The sequence below is a fragment of the Blastomyces dermatitidis genome, assembly GCF_000003525.1.
Source record: "Blastomyces dermatitidis ER-3 genomic scaffold supercont1.14, whole genome shotgun sequence".
Classification (NCBI taxonomy): Eukaryota; Fungi; Ascomycota; class Eurotiomycetes; order Onygenales; family Ajellomycetaceae; genus Blastomyces; species Blastomyces dermatitidis.
Genome location: NW_025544787.1, coordinates 652,793 through 679,964, shown reverse-complemented (window position 1 = coordinate 679,964; position 27,172 = coordinate 652,793). Strand labels below are relative to the sequence as shown.

General features: G+C 41.7%; 7 protein-coding genes across 7 annotated transcripts; 3 read left to right on the top strand and 4 right to left on the bottom strand.

The window, feature by feature from the left end:
* Positions 1 to 2,664: 2,664 nt before the first annotated feature.
* On the top strand, positions 2,665 to 4,274 carry BDCG_09228 (MFS monocarboxylate transporter; the record flags this gene model as incomplete). The annotated part of the gene is made up of 3 exons (XM_045425017.1): positions 2,665 to 2,828; positions 2,943 to 3,044; positions 3,107 to 4,274. 3 exons carry the CDS (start codon positions 2,665 to 2,667, stop codon positions 4,272 to 4,274), a joined length of 1,434 nt encoding a protein of 477 aa, XP_045273600.1.
* A 505-nt stretch (positions 4,275 to 4,779) lies between these two features.
* BDCG_09227 (uncharacterized protein) lies at positions 4,780 to 6,515 on the bottom strand (the record flags this gene model as incomplete). The annotated part of the gene is made up of 2 exons (XM_045425016.1): positions 4,780 to 4,803; positions 4,923 to 6,515. 2 exons carry the CDS (start codon positions 6,513 to 6,515, stop codon positions 4,786 to 4,788), a joined length of 1,611 nt encoding a protein of 536 aa, XP_045273599.1. The 3' UTR covers positions 4,780 to 4,785.
* Positions 6,516 to 7,781: 1,266 nt separating this feature from the next.
* On the bottom strand, positions 7,782 to 15,129 carry BDCG_09226 (ATP-binding cassette, subfamily B (MDR/TAP), member 1). Its single transcript, XM_045425015.1, has 4 exons — positions 14,779 to 15,129; positions 12,956 to 14,718; positions 9,513 to 12,826; positions 7,782 to 9,398 (listed from the first exon to the last, which is right to left on the bottom strand). The coding sequence occupies exons 2-4, from the start codon at positions 13,367 to 13,369 to the stop codon at positions 9,041 to 9,043; spliced, it is 4,086 nt and encodes a 1,361-aa protein (XP_045273598.1). The 5' UTR covers positions 13,370 to 14,718; positions 14,779 to 15,129; the 3' UTR covers positions 7,782 to 9,040.
* BDCG_09225 (uncharacterized protein) lies at positions 14,084 to 14,447 on the top strand. Its single transcript, XM_045425014.1, has one exon. The coding sequence runs from the start codon at positions 14,173 to 14,175 to the stop codon at positions 14,326 to 14,328; it is 156 nt and encodes a 51-aa protein (XP_045273597.1). The 5' UTR covers positions 14,084 to 14,172; the 3' UTR covers positions 14,329 to 14,447.
* A 3,011-nt stretch (positions 15,130 to 18,140) lies between the features above and the next one.
* On the top strand, positions 18,141 to 18,650 carry BDCG_09224 (uncharacterized protein; the record flags this gene model as incomplete). The annotated part of the gene is made up of 2 exons (XM_045425013.1): positions 18,141 to 18,235; positions 18,371 to 18,650. The coding sequence occupies 2 exons, from the start codon at positions 18,141 to 18,143 to the stop codon at positions 18,648 to 18,650; spliced, it is 375 nt and encodes a 124-aa protein (XP_045273596.1).
* Positions 18,651 to 18,857: 207 nt separating this feature from the next.
* BDCG_17936 (uncharacterized protein) lies at positions 18,858 to 19,443 on the bottom strand. The gene has a single exon (XM_045426976.1). It carries the CDS (start codon positions 19,386 to 19,388, stop codon positions 19,059 to 19,061), a length of 330 nt encoding a protein of 109 aa, XP_045282855.1. The 5' UTR covers positions 19,389 to 19,443; the 3' UTR covers positions 18,858 to 19,058.
* A 1,430-nt stretch (positions 19,444 to 20,873) lies between these two features.
* Positions 20,874 to 21,784, bottom strand: BDCG_09223 (E3 ubiquitin ligase complex SCF subunit sconC; the record flags this gene model as incomplete). Its single annotated transcript, XM_045425012.1, has 5 exons — positions 20,874 to 20,880; positions 20,967 to 21,136; positions 21,211 to 21,381; positions 21,453 to 21,544; positions 21,679 to 21,784. 5 exons carry the CDS (start codon positions 21,782 to 21,784, stop codon positions 20,874 to 20,876), a joined length of 546 nt encoding a protein of 181 aa, XP_045273595.1.
* Positions 21,785 to 27,172: the final 5,388 nt, after the last annotated feature.

Genomic DNA, 27,172 nt, shown 5'->3' with positions numbered 1-27,172 from the left:
TCAATGAGATATTCTCTTAATCATACTCAGACTTCTATAAGTCTTAAAAGTTATTTTCTAATACTGTTTTTACAGTTATTAATAAAACAGCTATATCAAGAATTTATAGATCTCAACTGTCAGATTCACTGAATCACTGAGCAGATATTGAAAAATATCTATATTACAAAGAATTTGAGAACACTGTTAAGCAGAAATGAGATAGTATATCTCTGCAGAATACATATGAAATTACTAGCAGATTACAGAGAGATGTCTTAGTTATCTTTTTATAATAAGTATTTATCTACAAATTCAATGATGAAGGTTTTCTTTTAAAATACAAAGCTTGTATCTATATATATAAAGATCTTCAATCAATTATAGATCTTACTATAAAAGTCTATATACTAACTATCAGAGATCTCTGAATCTTATTAGCTTTAACAGCAGTATTTAATCTAGATATGAAATAACTAGATAAAATCAATGTTTTCATTAATAGTGATATTAATGAGCTAGTATATATGAAACTATCTAATAAATAATAAAAGTTAAAGAAGATATAAAATTTGAAGTATATAAATTATGTACTAAAACTTCTATAAGTACTATATAAATTATATAGATCATCTCTTCTCTGATTAAATAAACTATCTTTAATATTGAGAATATTAGACTTTATCTTTATATCAGAGAATTAATGTCTCTTCTCTAATAATTAATTAATTATCTTCTTCTATATAAATAATATCATCATTCTATTATAATAAGAAGATTTGAAAGAAAGAGATTAACTAATCAAAGATCTTAAAAATATATATAAGATTTAATAGATAAGAGATTTAAAATAATTCTTTAATATATAAATAATATATGATTATCTCAACTTAAAGCTCTGACTATGTCAGAATATCTATATTAATAAGATAGTTAATATATATTATCTTATATATATCTGTAAGATATATACTCTACTAACTGATACTCTGTTAAAGTCTTTTAACAAGTCAGTTATATCTGTAAAAATTCATTATTATTAATAATATATCAGCTTCTGCATCTATACAGCAGTAATAACTTACTCTGATATTATATATACAGTGAGTAAACTAGCTATATTTATAATAAATTCATCAGAACATTACTTATCAGAGATGAATAGAATGATATCTTATCTATATAATATAAAGAATCTCACTATTTAATATAATGATAATATTGACAGATCTTTACAACTTGATCTCAAATCTAATATTATTAAAATTATCAGTAATATCTCTTTCACAGATAATTCAGATCACTGCTCTATATAAGAATATATCTTCAAACTATTCAGTGAGACTGTTGATTGAAAATTAAATAGATAGATAATTATAACTACATTTATTACAGAAGCTGAGTTTATTACTATTTTATAAGCTGATAAGAAGTCTATCTAATAAAATAGATTCTTTTAATATATTTAATTTAAATCTGATTATAAGATTTATATTCAATGTAATAATTATCAAACTGTTAACATTCTTATAAAGAAAGATTTCTCTATAATTATAAAGCTCTGTTATATTGATATATATAGAAGCTGACTCTGAGAACATGTTCAATCTGGTGATATTACAGTTGATTGAGTGCCTACAGCTCAGATGTCAGTGAATGGCCTCACTAAGACTCTGCCATGCCAGAAATATACAGAATTCATCAAGATACTAGGCCTAGTTGATATATCAGATATTATTAAGATATAAGTAGAATAAATAATCTATCTTGATATAATCTCTACAGATTCATCTACACTCTTTTTATTACAGATTCATCTACACTCTTTTTATTACAGCTTTATTTACACTTTCATTTACTTATTACATTTGCTGAAGAGAGTGTGTCAGAAAAAAGAGATTATATACTACTGAATATTATCAATATTGTATTACTATAATATTTCTCATTATTATCAGCTTACTACAACACTCATCTAATACTCACTTATGCTAGCTCTCTTGGCTTGCACATATATTTTACTATAAATAGCTCCATCTTTTGTATGAAATAGATATATTAGATAGTGTATGGATAATATAACAAGCAGATCTTGATACAAATAAGATTCATATGTCTCCAACATATTCATCCGTGACACCCAATCCGACACGGTTTAAGGAAACCAATATCTCGTTTGTACATGTACAGCGTATATATGGAGTAGACAAGGAGCAGCTCGCCCAGAAATCTAGTACATACACTACATACAATGCACTATTTAAGCGTCTGTCCCCCACCCTTGTCAAAAGAAGAAGGACCTCTTTCCATGACACATAGTTATGGTGTAGAACTATGTGTCGGCCGAACCGCTAACTCCCAGAGGTGTACGTAGTAGGTAGTTTTGAGAAATTTCACCTAGGACCAAATATGGCAAATATGATTTTAGCCCTCCGCAACCTCAGCCATGAATCGAATATTGCACTCTACAGTCTTGGACGGGAATGCTCTGTTCGCAAAACCTCATCAGATGCCATTTTTTGCGGCGCGACGCCAAAGACGTTCAGCCAATTATCTCCCCACCGACGGAAAAGGGAATAATCGATATTGGTAGCATTCGCTCCTCGCCTACGTTCGAGATAATATAGAGAGAGGTGCCCCCGATAAGCAAGGCGCGCAATTGATTCTTGTCCAGATTAGCTGGCGATGGCGTTCGTTCTCCCACCAGCTGATTTTGCTGGTCCTCCTTCCAATTCTTCGGATCGTGCCATTTCAACTTGCGCTTCATCGGAAGCTGCGGGTTATGATGCCTCAGTGCACAAGAGGCCTGAGGAAACAGTAGAGGAACCTTCAAAAATCCCGCTAGGAGGGTCGATCAATGACTCAGTTAAAGAAAAGTTGAATCCCCCGGCTCCTCCTGGGCTATAGTCAAATGTGAATGAAGGGAATAAGAATCCCGACCATGCTGAATCTCAATCTGTCAGAGGCTCAGAAAGCGATGAAATGTCCTACCCTGAAGGGGGCCTCAGGGCATGGTTGGTTGTTGTCGGATCTTGCTTCGGAACTGCGGTCTCCCTTGGGATGATGTGAGTCGACTTTCCGAAAACAAAGTGGAAAAGCAATGTTCACTGATTAATTTCTATTATAGGAACACAGTTGGCACCTTCCATTCGTACATTGGTGAGCATCAACTCAAAGAATACGATGAGGCCACAATTGGCTGGATTTTCAGCGTCTTCATCTTCCTCGGTTTCTTCGGTGGCATTCAAATCGGACCCGTGTTCGACGCTCGGGGACCCAGAATGCTTATGCTTGCCGGCAGCGTCTGCATGGGGACTAGCATGCTACTTCTCGGATCATGTACTGAGTTCTGGCATTTTATGCTTTGCTTTGGCGTGCTTGGTGGCTTGGGTGTGTCTTTAATGGTCACTCCGGTGCTGGCAGCAGTAAGCCACTTTTTCCTCGAAAAGCGAGCAACTGCCACGGGCATCGCGGCAGCTGGGGGTTCACTGGGTGGCATCATATTCCCGCTAGCTTTGCAGAAGCTATTCTACAAGGTTGGGTTTGCTTGGGCTACCAGGATCATCGGGTTCGTTGTCATCTTCTGTTGCGCAGTCGCAGTAATCCTCGTTCGCTCGCGATTACCTCCCAAGCCCGGACAAACGGTTATGCCCAACCTAAGCATCTTCCGAGACCAGTCGTACCCGTCGCTTACGTTGGGGATATATTTCATGGAATGGGCGCTTTTCGTTCCAATAACCTATCTTACTTCCTTTGGCCTATCCACAGGCGCCATGTCACAGGAAATGTCATATCAGCTCATAGCAATAATGAACGCGGGTTCCTGCATCGGGCGGTCAGTGCCTGAGTACATCGCCGACAAGCTAGGTCGCTTCGACAGCATGATTGCTGCACTTGTTCTTTGCACAGCAATGACTCTAACCCTGTGGCTCCCTGCATCAATCCTTACCACAGGCGATTCCTACTCCTCCTCCGTAATCGTTATCAAGGCACTTTCAATCACGTACGCGCTGATTTTTGGCTTCGCCTCTGGTTCCAACATATCATTGACTCCAGTATGCGTCGGGCAGCTCTGCCACATAAATGACTATGGAAGGTACTTCGCAACCTGCTATAGAATTGTCTCATTTGGCACACTCACGGGTATCCCGATTGCGGGGAGTCTTGTTCGAGTGACCGGTGGACGCTATTGGGGTGTCGTCATTTGGACTGCGGCTTGTTATATCGCCTCCTTGGGCTGCTTCATCTGGAGTCGTGCTTGCCGCGTGGGTTGGAAGTTAGGAGTGAAGTTCTAAATCAGCACTCAGGTCGACGTGCTGTATAATTATAGTGTTTATATAAGTTATCGGCCGCTGCTAGGAATCCAAGGCCCTTAAAAAAGGGATGTAAGTCGTATAGAAATGTTTTGCGATGTCTTCAGCTAGGGAATTTCAAGCAATATTCCGGATACTTCCCTGGTAGGCGTAAGTAGGAACCTGCTATTGTCCCAGGAATCTCTGATTCTCACAGCAAATCGTACTTGTAAGGCAAATCTTCTCGTCACATCTTCCAGGCCCCTGTCCCTTTTCTCTCAAAATTGGGGTGATGGGCAATATAGTAGTCAATATAATGATATTTGTGGTACCCCTCACGACAATGCCCCAGAAGGGATATTTTTTATACTCAACCATATTACGGTTGACTGGTGGAATGAATAGATGGCTAAGGAGGCTACCATGTAGTAAGTAAATTCAAACAGCTAAAGGCTTAAGGGTAAATAAACTCATCGAGTTAAGGGTTCTACCCCAAATTTTATTCCGTCAGTGGTTACTTGATTTCTATCCCCTAGGGAAATAAACGTGCATCAGTGTCTAAGTCAGCAAATAAATGGGAATATCAGGAAAAATAAAGTAACAAGAACAATGGTTATCCAATCCCGCACTTCTCAAGAATAATCAACCTACAGTCCGCCCACTTTTCCTCGCCTCATGCTCACTCCACTCTACCCATCTCTTCACGCACGCGTCAACCATTCTCAACTGCTCCCTATCAGCCTTTATCTCAAACCATTCCTTATGTTTCTTTCCACAGCGCTCGCACGGCTCTTGCAACTTGACCCTCCTATCTGCAAGCTCCAAATGCACCAATCGCTCTACTTTATGCACATGCGGCACCTTCCGAGGGGGGAGTGGTGCACCCGGGTGCACAGATGGTGACGAAGGCACGTACGGATAATACCGCATTAGAGTAAGATTATGACCGCATTGTTCCTTCCACTGATTCATTCGGCGGTGGACGTTGGCTGCGCGGCCAATTTTCAGAGTAATTGTGTCTGTAGCTTTGGTTTCTTGCGACCCCTGTACTTTATTTGGCGCAACGCCGGCGGAGCGCATGATTTCGCCTGTGTTTCTTCTCCTAATGCCATTGCCAGGTGATGTGGGTAGGAGAGATGAGGCGATCTCCGCTGCTGGTGGGGAGGTGGCCTGAGTGTGTGAAGTTACCCAGCACATGTATATATATCCCGGCTCGTCTGAGTCAGATATTGGCTCCGATAGATGCTTTAGAAGAGTGGAATGAGTCATCGGTGAGAGATAGCTGGGTATCCAGCGTAGAAGGGCATCCGTCTCTGATATAGTAGAAGCGGGGCTGCTCTGCAGTGATGGCTGCCTTAATCTTGCTGGCGAAGGAGATGGAAATTGCGCGCTAGTTCTAGGTCGGCGCTCAGGAGTTGATGGTTGAGACACTGAAAGTTGTGTAGATCCGTGAAAATTTGATGCACGGGATGGGCGTGAATGCCTTCCATGAATAGTATCTGCGGATTGAAATGGAGGCTGGACGGCTGGTGGTCGAGAAGATATATTGGAAGTTCCTGATTCGTTATTTGAAGCCGTGCGACGATGTCGCACTCTCGAAACGACGATTTCTTCATCGTCGCCCATACCCATAATAAAACGAACGATTTTTCCTCCAACGCTGGATTTGCTGCTCGATTTCAATTTATATTTAAGTAAATGAGTTCTTGACTGTGCGGAGCTAAGCGGTGCATTGTCGGCAGGTTGGCAGACATGCACCCCTGGAGTATCCATTGAGTGCCTCCTTGTTCCACGGCGCTGGATGGTATGCCCGCCAAGAGGTAGCTCTGCGCGAATGGGTGCTTGCTGCTTTCTACGGGCAGACGCGGTGTCAAAAGCGTTCCCCGCTGAAGCAGGGCGGCGTTGATCATCAACATCCAGCAATTGAACCCTCTCCACCAGAGTTTCAATACTAGATCGCAATTTCAACTTCGAAGCGGGTTTAGGTGGTTCCGTGGAGGCTGAGTTGATATGGACCTCCTGGTCTTTGTGCTGCCAGCAAAATGCAGCAGTGGTGATGCTGCCAATTTCACTCTTCCCTGCAATCACTCCTTTTGACGGCGAGGGAGGAGGTGATAATTTGGCTGAAACTACAGTCCGACGACACTTCTGTCCATCAGCCCTCAAGCCCCGGCATGTGGTTGCTGGGTTTTTCGAATCGGTACGAGCAAGCCGATATTCAGGTGTGTTGTGTGGATGAGACATAATGGACGCGGGCTGTAGAATATATAGCGTCACAGGGAGCAATACTTAAAAGAAAAGGAAAGGAAAACAAGAAGTTCCTGAAACTTCGGGACGTTTTAATAGATGCGGAAGCTGGTGGGTTGTGTCGTTCGGGAGAACCTCTCGGAAATGAGGCACAGCAACGAGGCTGAGAAGCAAAATGCAGCTTCGGAAGGGGCTTAGCCAGGTTTCGCCAACAGCCACAGTCCCCAGTCTGCATGAGTTGGTTAAAACGGGCCTCCAGGTGCAATCCGCGGCTACTCATTCATTTTTGGGCTGTCTACGGAGTACTCTTGCAAGACTCGACTTAGTATCTATCTGAGCTCGAAGGAATGGTAGGGAAAATCGTAGCAACGATGATCTAGAAGCCATGCGTTACTGGATTTTATAGGTTTAGATTCTTGGTTAAAAAGGGGAGCCGGCCATTTAAAAGCCGCGGTAGCCTGGATAGCTGCACTCAAGTTGATTTATTAGTTATTTTGTTGAATAGTGTGAGTGAAGGCCCACCCGCGGGATGATGCTGGTGGTTTAAGCAGGTGAAAGCCAGCATTCCACAGCCGCGTAGCGCGTTTAACGCAGCTACCTAAACGCCATCTTGATGTTCATTCTAAAGATGTAGTTACAGCTCTTCAACAACGCTTATGGTAGAATTCCACTTCCATTCTCTTCATTATACCGGTTTTGATCTCTTTGCGGATCGAACTTAGGCCGCCGGGTGGACAGCTAAATTCACCGCCTCTCAAGAATTTAGAATCAATTTCGCCCAACTTTCCAAACCAGCCTCTAGACGGCTGAATTTATACAGCGGATGTCGAGAAGTAAAGCTTTTTGGAAAGCTCCGGAATGGGTCGTAAATTGCATTATAACAAACGTAAATATTGCGGCCTGTTAAATCTTACCGTAGTCAAATCTTGCCCTGCATCTCTTTTATCGGCACGACAACTCATTTAAACACACGAATTGCCTTTGAAGACTAATCCTTTCTAAGGATGACTTGCTGATTAGACCAACGACGAGGGCTTTAGCCCGTGTTTAGTGTTCTATAACTACCTTCTGACGACCAATTATCAGTAACTAGGATGGCCGAGCTGCTAAGGCGACAGGCAAGGGCGGGTCTAATGCCACTCGAACATAACGTAAAGCCACATGAGGCAGCAACCTGAGCATGGTGAAACTAGCTGATTCTTCATCTCAGCTTCACACAGTGAACTTTCAGATTATTATTATTATTCCTTTTATTCTCCTATTCCAGTCAGAGACAATACAGGAGACCCCCCACCAGCATCTTAGTCTGCTTACTTTTGACTAAGTTCTTACTATACCTACGTGCCATCCTAAGGAAATCTCGGTAGATTTATATATAGGTACGCTTCCCAGTAGCTGAGTTGATCAGCTGGAGACATAACCTCGTTTGCGCTCAGGGCGGGGATATGATTCAGGCTGAAAGTAGCTAAAAAACGAAAAGAAAAGAAAGACAGAAAGGAAGAAAGAAAGGAAGAAAGAAAGAAAGAAAGCCCCTCCGTGCATTTTACTATCTCATCCTCAAGCACCTCAGTGATACCTAACGAACCAGCAAGCCAGAACTTGGGCGGAGAGCGTTTTTACCGCTCCAGTTAAAATTTCTTTTTAATGTATCCGCGCCGGTCCATCCCAGCAGGACATGTTTACAGATCATTAGGGAATCGGTAGCTAACTAGTTAACTAGTTATGAAGTTCTGACCGTAGAGCCCAATGGCTTTCAGTGGAGGAAGTTGAGTAATATTTCTAGAAATTTTTTGATTATTTTATTCAAGTGAGATAAAACAAAGGCAAGAGAAAAAGTACGTATGTAAGACAAAACATTTTTTTTGTCTATTTCTATATACACAATTACATGTAGAGTTATCCAGTTAAAGGACCAGTTTAACAAAAAAGAAAATTTCTGTTAAACAATATAAAAAGAAGACAAAAGAAAATAATAACATGAGAGGAAACCAAATAAAACAAAACACAGGGGAATATTACATACATATATATCGCTAACCAAAGCAGGGAAAATATGTGGCAGCGAGGTTTTGTCTGGTAGGATGAGATAGAAGGAGGACAAGCTGGGAGCAAACCCAAAACGCGGCACATCATCCAGGGGCGCAGATGCAGGAGTAGAGTGGGGAAAATATGAGGAGGGGAGAAGGGGATAGTAATAACATACACAACAAGGAATCCCTATAATTGGTAGTCATATATATGAATGGGCACACAGAGAATCATCGGGAATAAGTTTTAGTACCACCAGAGCAGGAAGGAGGTGTGATAAACGAAAAAAGATAATAGAAACACAGGTAAATGGTGAAATGAAAATAAATACTCTTCTCCTATCCTCTCCCTTCTCTCCCACCCCCCTATCTTCCCATAGGAGCTCGGATCCGAAGAAAAATCTAAATAAATCACTTTGGGGGGAAAAAAAGAAAAGAAAAGAAAAGAATAGAAAAAAAAAAGGAAGGAAAGAAACAAGAAAACAAAAGAGGAAATTACTGAGTCTTCCCCAAACTCTGCAAACTCACCAACTCGAAATACCTCCCCTTATTCACCAACAACTCATTATGCGTGCCGCTCTCCACAACCCGTCCCTGATCAATGACATAGATGACATCGGCTTTCTGGATGGTGCTGAGACGATGGGCGACAGCGATCGTCGTGCGGCCCTTTGCTGCCGCGTCCAACGCTGCCTGCACGACCTTTTCGGACTCCGAGTCGAGGGCTGATGTGGCTTCGTCGAGGAGCAGGATTTTGGGATCGCGGATGAGGGCGCGGGCGATGGCGATGCGCTGCTTTTGACCGCCGGATAACATGCTGCCTTTGCTGCCCACGACGGTGGAAAAGCCGTCACTGATTTTTGGGTCAGTAAGTGAGTGGTGTGTATGGGTTAGGGTGAGGGGTGAAATCTTTGATGGCGGATTTTTTTTTTCTTTTTTGTTGATTTGGTAAAAGGGAGGAACTTACGGAAGAGACATGATGAAATCATAGATATTGGCAGCTCTGCAAGCCCGCGTGATTTCTTCATCGGGCATATCCTCAGCATCGACGCCGAGCAGGATATTATCGCGGATCGTGCCCTGGTAGAGAGTGGGTTCCTGGCTGACAAGAGACAAGAAACTTCGATAGGAGTTGACATTCAACCTCGTGATATCCTTGCCATCGACATATACACCGCCAGCCAGCGGATCATAAAAGCGCTCAAGAAGGGCAATCGTAGTACTCTTCCCGCAACCGCTAGCTCCCACCAAGGCGACGTACTGGCCAGGTTTAACGGTCAGGTTTAGGCCGCGAAGAACAGGTTGTTCAGGCCGGGTGGGATACCTGAAATGCACGTCGCGGAACTCAATGGTGCCCTCAACTGAATCCACCACATCACCTTCCTTCGACCAAGTGTCGATAACTGGCTTTCTATCGAAGAGTCTCTTGAATTCCGCAGCGGCGGACTTGGCCTTGCCCATGTCGGGCGCGAAAGAGAAGACAGTTCCCGCAGACTGCGCGCCAAATGTAATCTCCATGAAAACAACGAAGAATTGGAACATGCTGTACTCCTTGCTGCCTAGCAATGTACCGCCGTACCAGAATCCAAGGGCAATGCAGAACATCATCATGGACTGCGAGGCAGCATACAGCAATGATGATTTGAGAACGGAAACCAGACTCTTCTTAGCTTGGGCTGCCAATTGGTTGTGGTAGCTACCGCAGACATCCGCTTCTCTAGTCAAGGATGCGACTGTTCGAATTGCCGATGTTGCCTCGCACGCGTAGCTGGCAGATTTCTGGTAGACCTTTTGGGATCGAGTTTGGAAGACAGCCAGGATGTAAAATCGGTAGTATCCGCAGCCTAGAAGAACAGGAATGGTTGCGATGCAGACCAGAGCAAGTTTCCAGCCTATTACTAGCGCTACGATACATGATGCAGTGAGAGTAGTGGTGACAAGGAGGATGGTGCCAAGGGTCACTCCACTGACTCCAGAGAGATGCTTGGTTTCGGTGGATAGGAAAGAGGTCAGAGCACCGGTGCTGTTCTCCTCGCGATCGAAAAAGACAATATCTTGTCGAAGCATTGCACGGAAGGCTTCATGTCGTGCTCGGTGGATTAGCCGCTCAGAACAAACAGCAAAAATGCTTCCTTGAACAGAGTATGACACTAATGTCACCAGTCCAAGCATTAGGAACATGAGTGACCAGAAATTCGCATCGCTTCTCAGTTTATCGTAAAACTGTTCGGGTAGGGAAAGCGTGGCAATTGCTTTGGCGAAAAAGATCGCCATCGTGGGCTGTCCACCACCACAGATGATGGATACGAGGAATCCGGTGAACATCAACATGCCTTCGGGGATGTTGAAAGAGAGGATAAACCGGATCAGGGTTAGGAGGCTATACTTCTGCTCGGGTTCCGCAGGCCGCTTGGACAGGGCTAAACTCGAGAGCGATTTCTTTGTGTCGGTCCGCTGCAGCTCCTCGTCATCTGCGCCAGACCCACGATACTTGCCAGAAGACACGCTCTGAGCGGGTCTAGAAACCTGACGATTAAAAGTATACTCCTTGGATTTTATCATCTCATCCTCGTCTTCTTCCTGTTCTAGGTCTACGGTCTCCCGCTGTTCATTAATTCGCTGTGCCTCGACTAGTCTGAGATAAGCTCCATCACGGTCGACCAGTTCGTCATGGGTTCCTTGTTCGACAATTCGTCCCTCCACCAGAACAACAATGTTGTGGGCATTCTTGATTGTAGATAAACGATGGGCAATGACGATTGTGGTTCTTCCGACAGCCGCTGCATCCAATGCAGCTTGGACAACGCCTTCTGACTTGGTGTCTAAGGCAGAAGTGGCCTCGTCCAAGAGAAGAATCTTCGGGTCGCTAACCACTGCACGAGCAATCGCGATACGTTGTTTCTGGCCACCAGAGAGTAGGAAACCTCGTTCTCCAACGTGAGTCTCATAGCCTTCAGGGAGCCCCGTGATGAAATCGTGTGCGTTGGCCATTCTAGCAGCATTCTCGATACGTTCTCTAATTTTTTCTTCGGGTTCCTTCTCAAAGCTGGAACCGATCAGGCCCTGCTTGATGTTCATGTAGATTGTGGTGCCGAAAAGCGTTGGCTCCTGGCTGACGAGGGATATCTGTTGGCGGAGCCAACGTGGATTGAGGGTTTTCAGATCATGACCATCGAGGTAAACGGCGCCGTTAACGGGGTTGTAGAATCGCTCCATTAGGCCCACAACTGTACTTTTACCGGAACCAGATGGGCCAACGAGTGCAGTTGTTTTACCAGCAGGAACTACCAAACTGACATCCTCCATGACAACCACCTCTGGTCGGGACGGGTAGATATGTTTGATGTTTCGGAACTCGACAACACCTTCGACATTGTCAAGTCTCTCGCCTTCGTCGGAGGTGGGATCGATCGGGGATACACGGTCAATGGTGCTGTAGATCTTCGCGCCTGCGCTAATTGCTGAAGTAAACGTCTGGGCATAGGGGGTCACATTACCCAAGCTGAAGGAGCCCAGGATAATGGCCAGGAGAATAGTGATAATGTCCTGAAGGCTGGCTTCTCCACCGACAAGGAAACGCGAACCCATCCAGAAGCCCAATCCATAGTTCAGGAAAATGATGGCCATCATTCCTCCAACCATGCATCCAATAACGACCTGCAGCTTTACTCCCCATTTCTGGGCCTCAACGAGATGAGTGTCGTATTGCCGTGCAAGCTTCTCCTGAGTACCGAATGCGGTTGCGTTTCGAATCGAGCTGAGCACCTCCTCTGCCACGGTTCCTCCCTCACCATAGCTGTCCAACGATTTTTTACTATATCCGATGATGAAAGTGGAAGCTGAGCCCATTAGAACCGTGAGAGCAACAATTGTCGATGAGCAAATAAGCGTTAACTTCCAGAACTTGATGAAGCCAATGATGAATGCGGTCACGAATGTCGCGAGGGCAGTCATTGTCAGGCCGACTTTCTCCGATATGCCGTCCTGGATCAGATTGGTATCAGCAGTAATGCGGGTGGTGATTTCGCCAGCACCCAGTTTGTCGAAGTATGCGATGTTCTGGCGCAAGATGGCGGCGAGATACTTTTCTCTAATCTTCTGGGAGATCTGTTCGCCAACATAGATGAAGCCAACTGTGCCGATATAGATGAGGACGAACATGCCAATTCCAAGGTAGACGAAGTAAAGAGCATATTTTGAAATCTCGGAATTGAACTCGTCTACGGAGATGGTTTGTAGGGTAATGTCTTTGAACGTGCCAGCCATGGCTCCAAAAAGAATCTATGACAAAATAAATTCAGTCAAATTAGAACAACTGCATCCAGCCATGTTCCCCGCCTAACTCAACTCTTAGCAGCAAAAAAAAAAGAAAAAGAAAAAGAAAAAAAGAAAAAAAGTTCAAGTACGTACCGTGAATAGTGGGAGCACAGCACCACCAGCAGTCGCACCGACTGAGGCAATAATGAGAACGATGATATCCATTTTCGTGGCATAGCGGAACAACGTGAGGTAGTTAACCTTGACATCGGGGATATGGAGTTGTTCTTTGAGGATTGCCTGTTCATGTTCTGGGAGATGGGCGAGAGCAGCATCGAGATCTCCCTCCTGCAGCGGGGCAACCACCTTCGAGTCCAACTTCTTGAAATTTGTATGGTCCTCATTATTGCTCACGGTTGATCCAGATCCAGAACCTGATATCTCGTTGTTGTTGTTGGCATCTTGGGGTTTCTCGCCTGATGTCACTGTGGGTGGACTCTCCGGGCCCGCATCGGGGACACCAGATTTCTCCACCGCAGCACTCTGTTTCTCTGGATCGCCGTGCATTATTGCTGTACCTAAGCTTTGCCTTCACGCACTAAAAGCCCGACGAGGTGAAGAAAAAGGGATTGATAATTGCAATCCCAGATTTCTAAGATGGTCCAGACGTCGTTTCCAGCCAGTCTGACCCAGCAGAGGAAAACGCCGACAGGAAGGTTCAGGGCCGCCCAGCGGTTTCTCTTGCTGTTATGTCTACAATATCTGGAGACAAAACCCTGACAAAGAAACCATCAGGACTCGAGGGGGGGAAGAAGGATAGAAAAGAGGGACGGAGCAGAGGGGGAAAGAAAGAAAAAAATGAGATAAATGAAACGGCACGAGAGAGGATTAAATTCAAATTCAAATGAACCCCCAACACACGCCAGCGGGCCTAATAATATTCCCAAAGCTATACGAGACAGACAGGGAAACAGAGCGAGATAGACAAGCTTCTTCTGATGGCTTCTTTTTAGCCTTGGTGGGGGGACTTTAATGATGATAATAGTAATATTAATAATAATATCACCAGCTTGTAAAGCAAGAAAAGAATGTTTCATGCAAATAAAAAGAAAAAGGGAAAAAAAAAGGAATTCTCAAAGATGCGAATGGAGCTATTATTATCCTTTTTCCAGAATATCCATCGATATAATTTCCCCCACCTGCGAGTGCCAGTCAGGAGGCGAAAAAGAAAAAAAAGAAAAAAAAAAGCACGCCAGCAATATCAATATCAATACCAATATCCCATCAGAACCAAGCTTTTTGCAACCCTCCTCCAGCTTTTCTAAAGGGCTTCTGGGGGCTCCAAGTTCCGGGGGCGCTTCACAAAAACAATGATGAACCCAACCCAACTCTGGCTGCCTGGAGGGATTGCTGGCTTGCTGACCCTCTCCATGGTCGTCGTCTGGACGGACTGTTTGCAGCGACTGGGCGGCGTCAAAGCCTGGGCGGGTTCCGAGAGACAATCACAATTCCGCATTCAAGAATAGTTAGTTAGACCTAATACTAAATAATACTGCGTAATACTAATAAGAAACAGCAAAAAGGGGACGACGGGGCTTGAAGACTTCCGACGCCCGTGCTTGCCATAACGCAGCGTACGTTTGTCCCTCTGCACCGGCTGTGATTGGCCGCTTCGGCAAACGAACTGGCGCCAAATTTGTACTAGTGACCTGTTTCTCACTCTGTCCATAACCTAGGAGCGAGGTATCTGGTACCGGGGGGGGGGGGTTGGGCTGGTTTGGGGCCTGTGCATATCTTGCATAAACTCCCGTTAGCGAACACGCGTGAAATTCCGTTCCGAGGCCGTAAATTACCCCCGGCGACATGGCAAATGCGTGGCAGGTGGCAGCGATGACGTATCTGCTGTGTAACAGGGCCTGTAATTGTGCATTAATAATATTATTTTCAAGTCTTGCATCCGGTGGCGCCAAACCAACTTTGGAAGGTTTCGTGCCCGTCTGCATAAAATGACTGCGCACTAGCCCGGTTGCGGTTACCGCCTATTTGCCCTTTTCGGTACTAGTCCCCGTTAGGATACTACTGTGTTGGGTTATGGCCGTCTGTCTGATGGATCCGAGATTGACGCAGAATTGCTCAGCCTGAGTCTGGAACTAATGTAACTCCCGCAACTAATATAACTGAGATCAAAACAAGCGAGAAGTCGATGGAAGGATCCTGCTGCAACTTCTTGCAAGGTTCTGGGGAGAGTACTCTGTTGCAATGAGATGGTCGAATCCTTGTTGTATGGGCCTTCCTTCTCAAGTCCAGACCCTGTTGTTCTGTGAAAACCCTTGCTAGCTCCTAAGGTTAAAACCTCGCTAGCTAACCTAACTAACTTTTGATGCTTATCTGTTGAGCTGCCACTGGCTGTGGTTTATTCGACGCGCTACCCGTCGATTTTGATATCACTAATAAAAAAGGGCTTATCCCAGTCAAGTCAACATTGAATGGGCAACTCGGAGCCAATGTCAACCCGCCTCCCCGACAAGAACCCCACGTCACACGCAGGGTTCCGATCGGAGGCTTGGTATTTTCGTTGTTCACAACAAAAATGTTGAAAAAAAATTTGAAAAAAAAGGGAATAAAAAGGGCTGTCCAAGCCTCCCGAAAATCCATGTTTCATTTGTCTGGTACTACTAACGTTGCGAGACCAGCTACTTCCACCCAACCTTTCCATTCACTATTTGAAAGCTCCCGGATTCAAAAAGTCAAAAATCAAGCCGGGTCGGTCGTCGGGTCGCATCGGTGCACCCCAAATGCGAAACATTTCGGGCCATCTGCTTGGGACAGGGAACCGTTCCGGGCTACAGTCATCTCTAGACTGCATTCTGGTGAGTCACACGATATACGGGCTGCAAACCTTGGTGCTATCCCCCTTCTGTCGGTATGAGCAAGCCTCGGCATAAAACAATAAATTTAAATTTTTTCGTCATAACTGCGTCAAGAACCAAGCAAGCTTTCGGGACCATAATTTTGTTTTTCCTTGTTCACTCTTCGCAATACATAGCAAATCCTTTGTCACTTGCAATTATGTATGTATTCCGGGCGTTGGACAGTGCCGGTACACACGGGTTGACAGGGGCGAAAGGGAGGTCTGCGAGAAAGAAGCACAAGAAACGAAGGTTGAACTTCAGGTGTGCCCTCGTCATACATCATACATATATCTCTTGTCCTGATGATCAAAAGATGCCAAAATGCCCAACGGAACAGATCTTTGAAATTCATGCCTAGCGCATTCGGTCTTTCGGTCATGGAGATCGAAAAGCTTATTTTTTTTGCTCTAACCCAGGCATCAACATCAACATCCACGTAAATAAGGCAGCTTCTTCCAAGGTTCATTCCTTCTAACCCTCCAATGGTAGGCAACGAAAATATGAAACGAAAGGAGAAGAAAAGAAAGCAGCCCCCAATGACAGCCAAAAAACTCCCTCCTTCGCAACACAGAGTGACTTATGAATAATGAGTCAGGATGAGCCTTAATGAACCATTTACCCGTCTCATCCCAACGAGGCGTGACATCATATAGTTACCCGTAGACAGACTTGTTATGCCACAGCTGACACGCCCAACCCGAACAGTGCACGAGCCTAGTTCATTAAAACACAAAAATAAAGATCCGATCGGTAAGTTAAGTCTCGCCTTTATTTGCCTAGCCATTCGACTTCCGAGCGGACCTTTTATGTCTGCCTATAACGTACAAGCCAAAAATAGATCCAAAATCGCCACTGCTAGAGGAATGATTCGAGGGGAAAAGTTATTGCCTGACATGACGTTATGTATGAATATAGTTGGCCTCGTTCGCTATCCATGTCATGTTTCTTGATTGCTTGCTTGATTGAGATGCAAAAAGAAAACATTAAACTCTTATATATAATATTCCTCTCGAAGCCTCAAGCCCACCCACCTCTTAACCCCGACCGTTCGACAAATTAACTCCAGTGCTGGCCTATCTCCATCCAGATGTCCCTCATACAAAGAAGTAATAATGACAGGAATGAGGGAGATGGAGGAAGAATGTACCGTACTACTGTATGTCTGTACGAAGTACTTGACTTGATACGGATCAGCGAGTTTCAGGTTCGCTGAATATGACCGTTTGCGGATACTCGGGATCTATGCGAAACTTCCCCAAGGTTCCTGTGGTTGTGGAGATGGGGGGAGATCTTTGTTCCTCTCCATCCGCGCACTGCTTGCTATTATTATCAAAATAATAATAGCTCTCCCTCTCTTTCAATTTTTAGGGTGAAATCTTAACTCAACTATTGTTCCCATTCTTTGCTTAAACTTTATAAACCTTCCAGACAATTTCTTTGTGTCTGCTTAATCTGCACCGGTTACTCTCTTCCTATCATTCTTCCGGGGAGTTGGGTTATATATCCAGCCCGCCCGTTCCCCTCACACGTTTCCTTTTTATCATAGTTTTTTACCCGTGGTAAGGCGATAGATTTTGAGATGATCATTTAACACTCAGCAAAGTTGATAGGACCATTCCACGAATTATGGTTATAATGCCACCAGAAACTCCATGCGGGTGCCGTTTATAGAATGAAATAAATGTCCTGTCAATTACCTTTAAGATACATCAGACAGCGCTGTCCTAGAGTCCGGCGCGGGTATAACACGATTTACCGTGTGATAAGGACGAGATCGAGGTTCTCGTTCCCCAATTCCTCCGAAATAGGCTGTGGGCATGCTATGCTATATATAGCTCTCTACTCTCCGTAGCTTTTGACTGAAGACGTTCAACTTGGGATAAGGCGGGCTTCTAGGACTGGCCGTTGCAATTTGAAGGGGCACAGATAATGTGCATATCTGTTGAAGGGACAAGAAAGAAGGAATAGTGACGAACACGCTCTACCCTTCGAATCAGTGGTAGGTAGGTGTGGGTGAGAAAGAGTGATTAGGGATCAAGATAGAGGGGCCTATGGCTTCACCAGGCGATGCCAGGCTGTAACCTAACAGCTCCGCTGCCTTGTCAATAATATTGAGTTCTGTCGAAACGCAAATTCCCCAGACCTGGGGGTAAAACGGGTCCATGTTGGGGACCTCCACATGCACATAGGTGTAGAGAGGGAGATAGAAGGGCCAGGGAATATTATGGCTCTTCTACGACCCAAATAACAGCATGAGTATTCTGAATATCTTTGCCATCCATGTCCCTGATCAGATGCGCCTTGGTTGTATAAAACAATGGGTGAAATTTTCGCCAACTCCCCATCAACATCATGGAACAGACTTAACACAGCTGCAGTATTGTATTGCGACTTGTTGAGCAGGTTAGATACAGCTCCAGCTTCTCATGCCAAAGCCTACTTTAAATAACCTTATTAGAATGTCGCCAAGCCGAGCGCCAATAATATCACGTGATTCGGCCCAACACGCTAAACCCGATCAGTAAGCGAGTTCCCTCCGGCCACCAAAAGAAAACCCACACAAAAAACTCCCGCGAGCCAGCCGCACGTAACGGTCAGCTATCCCCATCCGACATCAACAACCATCCAGCGCCCATCAAGTCTCGAGCATTTACAGTGCCCTAGACCGCCAGGATGCCGGTATGTGCGAGATACTGACTGCTACTGATTCCCTTCCCGTCCCTTCCCCTTACGTCGATCGGCCGCTCGCAGGCGCTGCACCACCACCACCACCACTACTACTGCTACTTGTTAGAATAGAAATGACGGCTAACTTGGGATCTGAAATACAGAGCCAGAAATCGTTCCGCACCAAGCAGAAGCTTGCCAAAGCCCAGAAGCAGAACCGTCCCATTCCCCAATGGATTCGTCTGCGGACCGGAAACACCATCAGGTAAATCATTTTCCAATTCTAGCTTTCTTCTGCGGAGCGCATACAAGGGATGGGATTATTTGGGGGGGGTGGACGGTGGAGAAAAAGAAGAAGAAAAATGAAACGGTGGCAGGGGGTAATTCATGAGCGAAGAGGAGGAAATACGACGGGAAACTCAAAAGAATCGAAGGGATGTGAATCCCAGGTATCCATGGCAAAAGGGGGATATTTTCAGGAGCAGAGACATGATAAATTTCCGGTTTTATGACAAGATATGGAAGGAAAACAATACACACGGGCTCGAGTGCAATGAATGCTGTATAGAAAAGGTGGCGATCGAGAACTATTGGCTGACTGGTAACATTTCTTTTCTTTCAACACAGATATAACGCCAAGCGGAGGCACTGGCGCAAGACTCGTCTCAACATATAGATTAATCGCAGAATACACGATCCTTCCCCGCCTGGAAAGCCCGCAAAATCTCTTCTCCCCGCCAGCTTAAATGACGCGCTTCAGTCTTTTTAAAAAATATTTTTTCCCATCTCGGTACATTCTCCGGCACGGACCCTACAATCTCAACTTTTTGGTCGTCTTGTGACTTGAAAAGTCCGGGTATTTCGACGACGGAAACCTGTCGATTTCCCGGAGGAATAAGAAAAGTCTCAAACTGAGTTAGGAGGAACGTACCTGGGGAATTTTTTTGGTTGGCCGAGGGGGTGTTCGATCTCGTTCTTAGTTTTCTTTCTACTTTCTGTAATGGCATTGTTGGGGAAACCGGAATGCGAAACGGGAAACTGGACAGAAAGAATTCAAAAGCATCAAGGATTTTGTGGGGTTTTTTTTTTTTTTTTCCATGAGATTAACCAAGGGGAATGATCAGTGGTGTGGGGATGCAAAAGGGGGGGGGGAGTGCTTCTTCTGCATGGTTTTTGCCCTTTTTTTTTTTAAATCTGATGTATACGACGAGCCCAAATTCAAATTTTTTTCCATTTCTTTCTCGTTTCCTTTCTCTTTTTCTTATCGTCCTTGGTCCGCGCGTATGGAAAAATGTGAGCAATGGTCGTTCCATCATCTTTCTCGCTCCTGCAAAGAAAGCGGTTTTCGGACATTGTGCATGTGCTTTCTTCTAACGTACCGTAACTTTTGGAACGGTCGACTAAATCTTAGAACGGAATCGTCTTCACAGCTATTCATGTACTATGTACTACAACACACGTACGTCGAGCAACAGAAAAGGATACGAGAAAGACAACTGAGCGTTGCCTAAAACATCTTAAGAAAAGATAAGAAGAGGAAAGAAGAGGAAAAAGAGGAGACGCATCGAAAGCTGGCAGCACAAACGGCTACAGAAGGAGAGAGGAGGACAGGGGAAGAAGGAAAGCGAGTAGCCCGGAAAATGAAAAGGGGGAAGGGGAAGAGGGGGAACCAAGAAGATTTGTTATTAGAAGTATGTGAATGGATGGATAAGATCTACACATGGATCAAAGAGGGGAGATAGAGAGATTCAAAAATAGAAATGAAAAACAAACAGACAAACAGAAGAAAGGATACATAGAGCCTGATTGATGTGCACACAAACTCACTTCCTATACATACCTGGCTGGCTGAGCTGCTTGCTTCAAAATACTTACTGACGACGAATTTGAATTCTATTGTTTTCATGTATGCATTCATATATTAAGAATGTTCTGTTTGATAAATTAACGAGAGTACCACCCCTTGTGTTTTTGACTGTGAAGCAAGGGGAAAGATTCAAGAACTTAGTTAAGGACGTGGGGATGAGGGAAGAGGGAACAAAGAGAAAGAAAGAAAACGGAAATATGAGTGATAATTAAAATGGAGACGATAAATTTGAGCTTTGAAAGAAATACACTAAGCTGAGAACAAACGCCTGACCGATCAGTATCATATCGAATCGAACCGTGTCGTATCTGAAAGGGGAAAAAAAGGAAAAAAAGTAACGACGATGCAGGAAATAGAAGGCACAGCGAGGGACGTGTATGTGGGATTCTTTCTGGTTGAATTTTTGAATATTAGCTCATTTATTTCATCCCGCCTTTTCCACCCCGTTCCCGAAGCGTTGCGTTCCCCTTCCAAAATTCCGCATGTCAACCCAATCGTGCTGGAGAATGTGACTTAAGACCAGTTGCAACTGAGCTTGTATATATGGCGGATTTATATGAGGAAAATACTCGAGAAGGGACGAGAGTTAGTTTCCTATAAAGATGTCGTAAGGAGACGGGGGGGATTAACGGCTGTAGATAGTGGTCAGTATGATGTAACTGGGAAAAGAAATGTGTAGATATAGGGGAGAAAGAAAGAAAGAAGGAAAGAAACATACTCCTCAGCCCATTCGTTCTCCGCGCGGATTTGAGCTTCTTCCTCTGGCGTGAAGTCGTTTTGGATATTGAAGGTCTTGCGGATATCTTCTGGGGACTTGCCCTTGATCATATTCGCAACGGTCTTGCAACCAATGTCGAGAAGGGCCTTAATATCAAGGTAGTTGGCGGCCTAGAGAAGTTTCACGATTTTCCATCAGCATATATATACTACGAAACGTAGCTAGGAAGCAGGATAGGACATACTAGAATGATCTCGAACAGCATCTCCTGGTCGACTTGCATGAACTTTTGATCCCATTCGTCGATGTCTGTGGTTCTTCTACGGGAGTCGTTGTCCTCATCGCCGGTGCTTGGGGGGTCATCCTGATGCTTTGTGCACCAAGCGATGACCTTTTCGAGGACGGCTCTGTTGACCTATGGGGTACTGTTAGTTGCTGTTGAGGCGTGACCTAGCGAAGTTTAGAATAGGAGAAGTATATCAGTACGTTTGGAATTGGGATCTCTTCTTCTACGCTTCCGCCACCGACATCCTCAAGCATGTTCTTGATTAGGATGGAGCGCTCAATGATGGAACGTTCTAAAATTGGCGTAAGATATACATATTAGTCCAACCCAAGATAAAACTAGAACTGCTCCGGCGGCTTTTCACCTGGGTATTTGCGCACGCTACGTTCTGGGTTCAAACAGACACGAAGGGAAATTGTAGCATACCAACTGTAATTCCAGGGCCGCCTTGAGGCTCATCGGAGGGAATCAACCGCACTTCATCCTTGCCAGTACTGGAGGAATGGGTGTCATCTTTCGCAGGAGGAGCCATGTTGGTATCGTATCGGGGTATAAGGGTTTCGGACCAGCTCTGTCGTTTTTTGGGGAGAATGGGTTAAAATGAAGAAATGAGTATCCTCTAGGACGAGGGGACTCGGAGTTTCTGTATTCTTGCACAGGAGGACGTTAGATTTTGCTGGTTCTTGTCTAGAGAAAGCACAGGCTGCGGGGAAGCTGCGATAAGAGGGACAGACAAAGGGAGTTGGACTACCTTGTACAGGTCGACAGTCGAGTGGGCTTTGGAGAAGAGAGGTTGCGGAGTATTCAGAGCAAGCTTATAAGGGAGAGATAGAAGAAGTAAAGTTGTGGTGATGAGGGTTGTAGATGTCGCGGAAAAGGTGGATGTGATACGAAACGCAGAGCGCAAGGCAGCCAGCGGCCGGCGAGTGACAGAGAGGGGTCACGTGGGGTTGTCACTCCCATAGTCATTTATAATGGATAGTATGGAGGGTAGGTACTAACCGTGCCATGCTTACTCACTCTCTGTAGTGAGTGCGCCACAGCGTACGGAAAACCACACTGTAAAGAAAATATTTTGAATATAGTAATCTTCAAAAATTAATTAATAATCACCACCACATCTATCTATAACATAAAGATTATCTATATACTCATTAGAAGATGTAGAATTCACTGTAAGTTGAGATTCTATAGAATTATCTTGTTGTGGTTGAGTGGCTGTAGATTTTGTAGATTTGATTCCAATTAATTGAAGAGTCTTATTGAATGTCTTTTTCATCTCATCTGCTCTACAGATTGTGATCTTGCAATTGGCATTCTTAATAGTGAGAACTTCACCTACTTGTATCTGTCTGTGAGAGAATTTGATAACCTGATGTCTATTTGCTTAATAATGATCTGCAAGTTCACTCTCACAGTGTATATTCAATTCTGCCTGAATCATGCTACTCTTGAAGATCTTGTTCAATCATCTTATCAAATCAGGTGTAAGAATATTCTTCACATCTTCTAAGATCTTGACTGCTGCATTAATTTAATGATATAGTTTTACAATCATCTCTGAGAAGATTAATTATAAGAAGACAGTTAACAGTCAATCTGTAGATAGCAGAATAAAGTGATTATATATATCATCATCATCATTATATATGTTGAGATTCAGAGCATCATCAATGATAAGAGATCTCAATCAATTGAGAATTATATTGTGATTAACTGAATACATTTCACAGTCAGTAAAGCCAGCTCTCACAGTACTAGATTTAAATGCTTACAGTTGAATACTCTTCAGATTAGTAAGAAATTATTCACAGCAGCTTCAATATACTTGATAATAAGTGAGTAAAAATTAATGTTCAATTGATGAATTCATATCTTAATTGTCTCTTTCTAACTGTCATTCAATGCTCAATTCAGTGAAATTCTCATAGTTCTTGATTTCTTCCTGTTGATTCTTTCATATAAGATAGTATATGAGACTTTGAATTCTTACAACAGAGACATGATTTTTAATTTTGAATTGTTTTTATACACATCAACAGCTCTTTGCAACTGCTTCTCAGTGTAATTAGAAGATTTAGACATGATTATAATTAATGATGATTATTTGAAGATGAAGAATGAAAATATTGAAAATATTTTCTTTACAGTGTGGTTTTTCATACACTGTGGCGCACTCACTACAGAGAGTGAGTAAGCATGGCACGGTTATGTCCTGGTTCGGGTTCTGCCTGGCGGTATTTGTGGGATGATTCTATTGTGACAGGCAAGCTTGCTTAAGTATGCTATTATTATTATTATTATTGTTGTTATTTAATTTATAGTTGAGACTATGATATTTATTATTACAGTGAGTAGTTACCTAGGTACATACTTTACATATGATCATGTGATACGGAAATTATCTTTATTGTTAAGGCAACTCATAGGTTCAAATCATTCAAACTCAAAAGAACTTGTTTGAAAGTAACAGAAAGTGAATTTTAAAAGCCAGTTTGCAAGAGATTACTGAGCTGCACAGTCATGATATTGTTTATTAAGATAAAGTAAGCACTCTTGAGTAAAGAGACAATTGTTGAGCAGGTTCAGATTATCTCTCTAAAGAGAAATGCATCAAAGAAATGTTAGCCAGCAATAATAACTAGCATTCACTTTAAAGATAAGCTTAGTCATTGCATTTCTTGTGATTAGAATTTGTAGAAATATGAATTGTAAAATGCACTCTCTCTAAGTTTCACATTATTTACCTGCAATATCAGGTTTTTTTTCTGAAGACTAAGAATTGAATAAGCTTATAAGACATGTTAATGATAAGAAACTTAACTGTTAAATTCTTAAATTTCTTTGAGATGATTAAATAGCAGACTATTATTTTTACAAGCTATTTTCAAATTAACTGAATGTTAATAACAACAAGTTTAAAAATATTATTTATAAAATGACAAACTTGAATTCTCAAAAATAAATAATAATGTATGAAGTATTGAAACATTTTTAATTTACTAGCTATAAATCTTATTAAGTGTTCTAGAATTATTCTTCTTATAATTAGACTGACTGCTGAGATCATGAATTTCATGTTTGATCTCATTTAATCTGATCTCATACATTTCTTGACATGAATTCTGCTGAGACTAATCATTAAATAAACATGTAAAGTAACTATATATCAGATCTCAAAATGAAACTATGACTTGAAAAAAATAAGAAAGTGGTTCTATTTAGTCTCATTTAGTCTCATTCTTGGTATAAAGTTACTATTTTTAGACATTTTAAGGTTTTTTTTAGACTATTTTTAATTTTTTAAAAAGTAACACTTTTTGATAACACTCAAATGAGATTTAAAGTTATTTAAAGCAATAAAAATAATTTAAATTGAGAAGTGAAAATCATAATCTCATTTGAAAAATGTAATAAGAGTAGACAGTAAGTCTCACTGAGATAGTATGAAACTACTATCTAATGTTAGAACTGTGTAATGAGATCTGTCAAATTGACAATGAGACTATCAAAAATTCTGGTCCTGGTCTCAGACACAGTCACACAGTCAGTCTACTTATAATATTATAATTTATCTAAAGAGACTGATAAATATTCATCTTTTAATAATATTTTTCTTATCAGGTCTTTTCTGTCACTTTCTTTTTTTACAAATACTATATCTACTTTTAAGACAAACTTATTATAGTGAAAGAATTACTACTATCTTTATCTATTTAAACTTTGCTTTTCTAGCTGATCTCTTTTCAATTATATCATTTAAAGTTTGAAGAACTTATTAATATCAATAAAACATAGCATAGTGTGACAGGCTGTGCCTGATCAATTATATAGACTATTCTGTTACACTTCATAGATTCTTTTATTTCACTCTTAAACATGTACACTCTGATTCTCGGCCATTTCTGATCACTGATTCTCAGTCATTATATATACATATAAATATTCATTTCAATTACTGATTCTTACACTTTCTCTTTCTTTTCTTCTCTAATGTTTTTATCTTTGTTATATAAGACCTATCAATATCATACTGATCTATTCAGTGTAGGCCTCTTATACTATAAAAATATTCATTATCTTCTCATTAGAAATAATTATTCATCAAGAGATATCTGAATATATAACAATATATAAGAAATAAAGAAACAGTTAAACAGTTAAGCAGATACTGAGTTCTCAGATAGAAGCTTGCTTATCAGTTACTCTGACTCTGTAACAAGATCTTACAAGAGAATATCAGTAAAAGACCTGAGAGTTCTGACACTCAGATATATAAGAATACAATTACACTTCTTTAGATTTCACAGATATTACATATTTAATAATTAATATAATTATGTCTAACAATAATATGAAACCCTTGAATACAAGTATAGATATGATGTCACAGTGACTCTGAGTAATGTTGAAATTATAATAATAATAAATAGCTGATATGCATATAACTTAATAACTTTAATATGAAGAGATTCAATGATTAACTCATGTAATTTCAACATCTACAGAATTGAATATAAAAGTACTGAAAGAATACTTAGATACTCTTATATATTTCAATAATTCTGATCTCACTCTCTACTCATTATGAAGAATGAAAATGCTTATGAAACTGAGTGTAGATGAAGATATCATTGATTTATTAATTAATCAAGATTGATATATCAATGAATAATTGAAGAATTGTGTGAAACAGAAGTTTCATTCATAAATAAAAGTATATAAACTAGTGTTATGAATGTCTGATAATATTATGAAACATCTTAATATTCTGTTCTAAGATACTATCATACAATAGAAAGTATTAGATTGATTACAGAGTATTTAATAGAGAAACACTTCTCTTATAACATTTATTTCTGACTTCAATATCAAGATTCTAGAAGCAGGTGATCAATCTTGAAAGAATTGAATGAAGATTAGTATGCTTAAGAAGACATTGACTTTTAAACTCTTACAGACTCTTATAAGTATAGATAAAGATCAGACTTATGAAGACTTCTACACACAGCTCTGAACATTGAATAACTATTTTATCAAGCTTAAGAGTATACAGAACAGTGATAGAAAATGTTACATTTCAGTCACTTACACATCTGTGCTGAAGAATAATAATAATGATGCAGATGCTATGAACTGAGTAGACTTAAATATTTATACATAAGTAAGAATCTTCATCATTTAAACAGACTTTCAAGTCTCTGAGATCACTTCTGAAGAAGTCACTGATTAATGTTAATATAAAGTGTGTATCAACTGTAACTGATCAGAATATATTATTTTCAACTACTGATTAATTTACATATCTTCTTATTTAAAGAATAAATCAGCATCTGTCTGCATTAATCACATTGCAGTGAAGAAAGATTTGAAAGATAACTATAAGAATACTCTGATAAAACAGGAAAAAGATTAACTTCTGTTCAAATTCACAAACAGAAGCTTGAAGAGATCAGATGATAATGATTTAAAGAGAAAATAATAATGAATACAATTCTTATATCTACTGTAATTAATAATATGTATAATATAAAAGCTATAATAGACAGTAGTCTATGTTACTATACAATGATAAAATCTTCAGTTGTAAGATATTATAATCTTCAGTGTATTCTCTTATTAAAACCTCATCTTCTTACAGAATTTGATAATTTAAAAGACATTTGTATCTGTTACATAGTGAAGCTGATCATAGATGTGAAAGAACATCAATATGAAGATGTCTATATATATAAAGTTAATAATCTTGATTACAATCTTATGTTAGAACTTGTCTGACTATCTGAATAAGATATCTTATTAAATACTTGAAACAGAAGCTTGATATTTCCTAACAATAATAGAATTTATAAAGATGATATTTATAAGATTATGAATCCGACACAGATCTCTGTCAACATGTATAAAATACTTTGAAAAA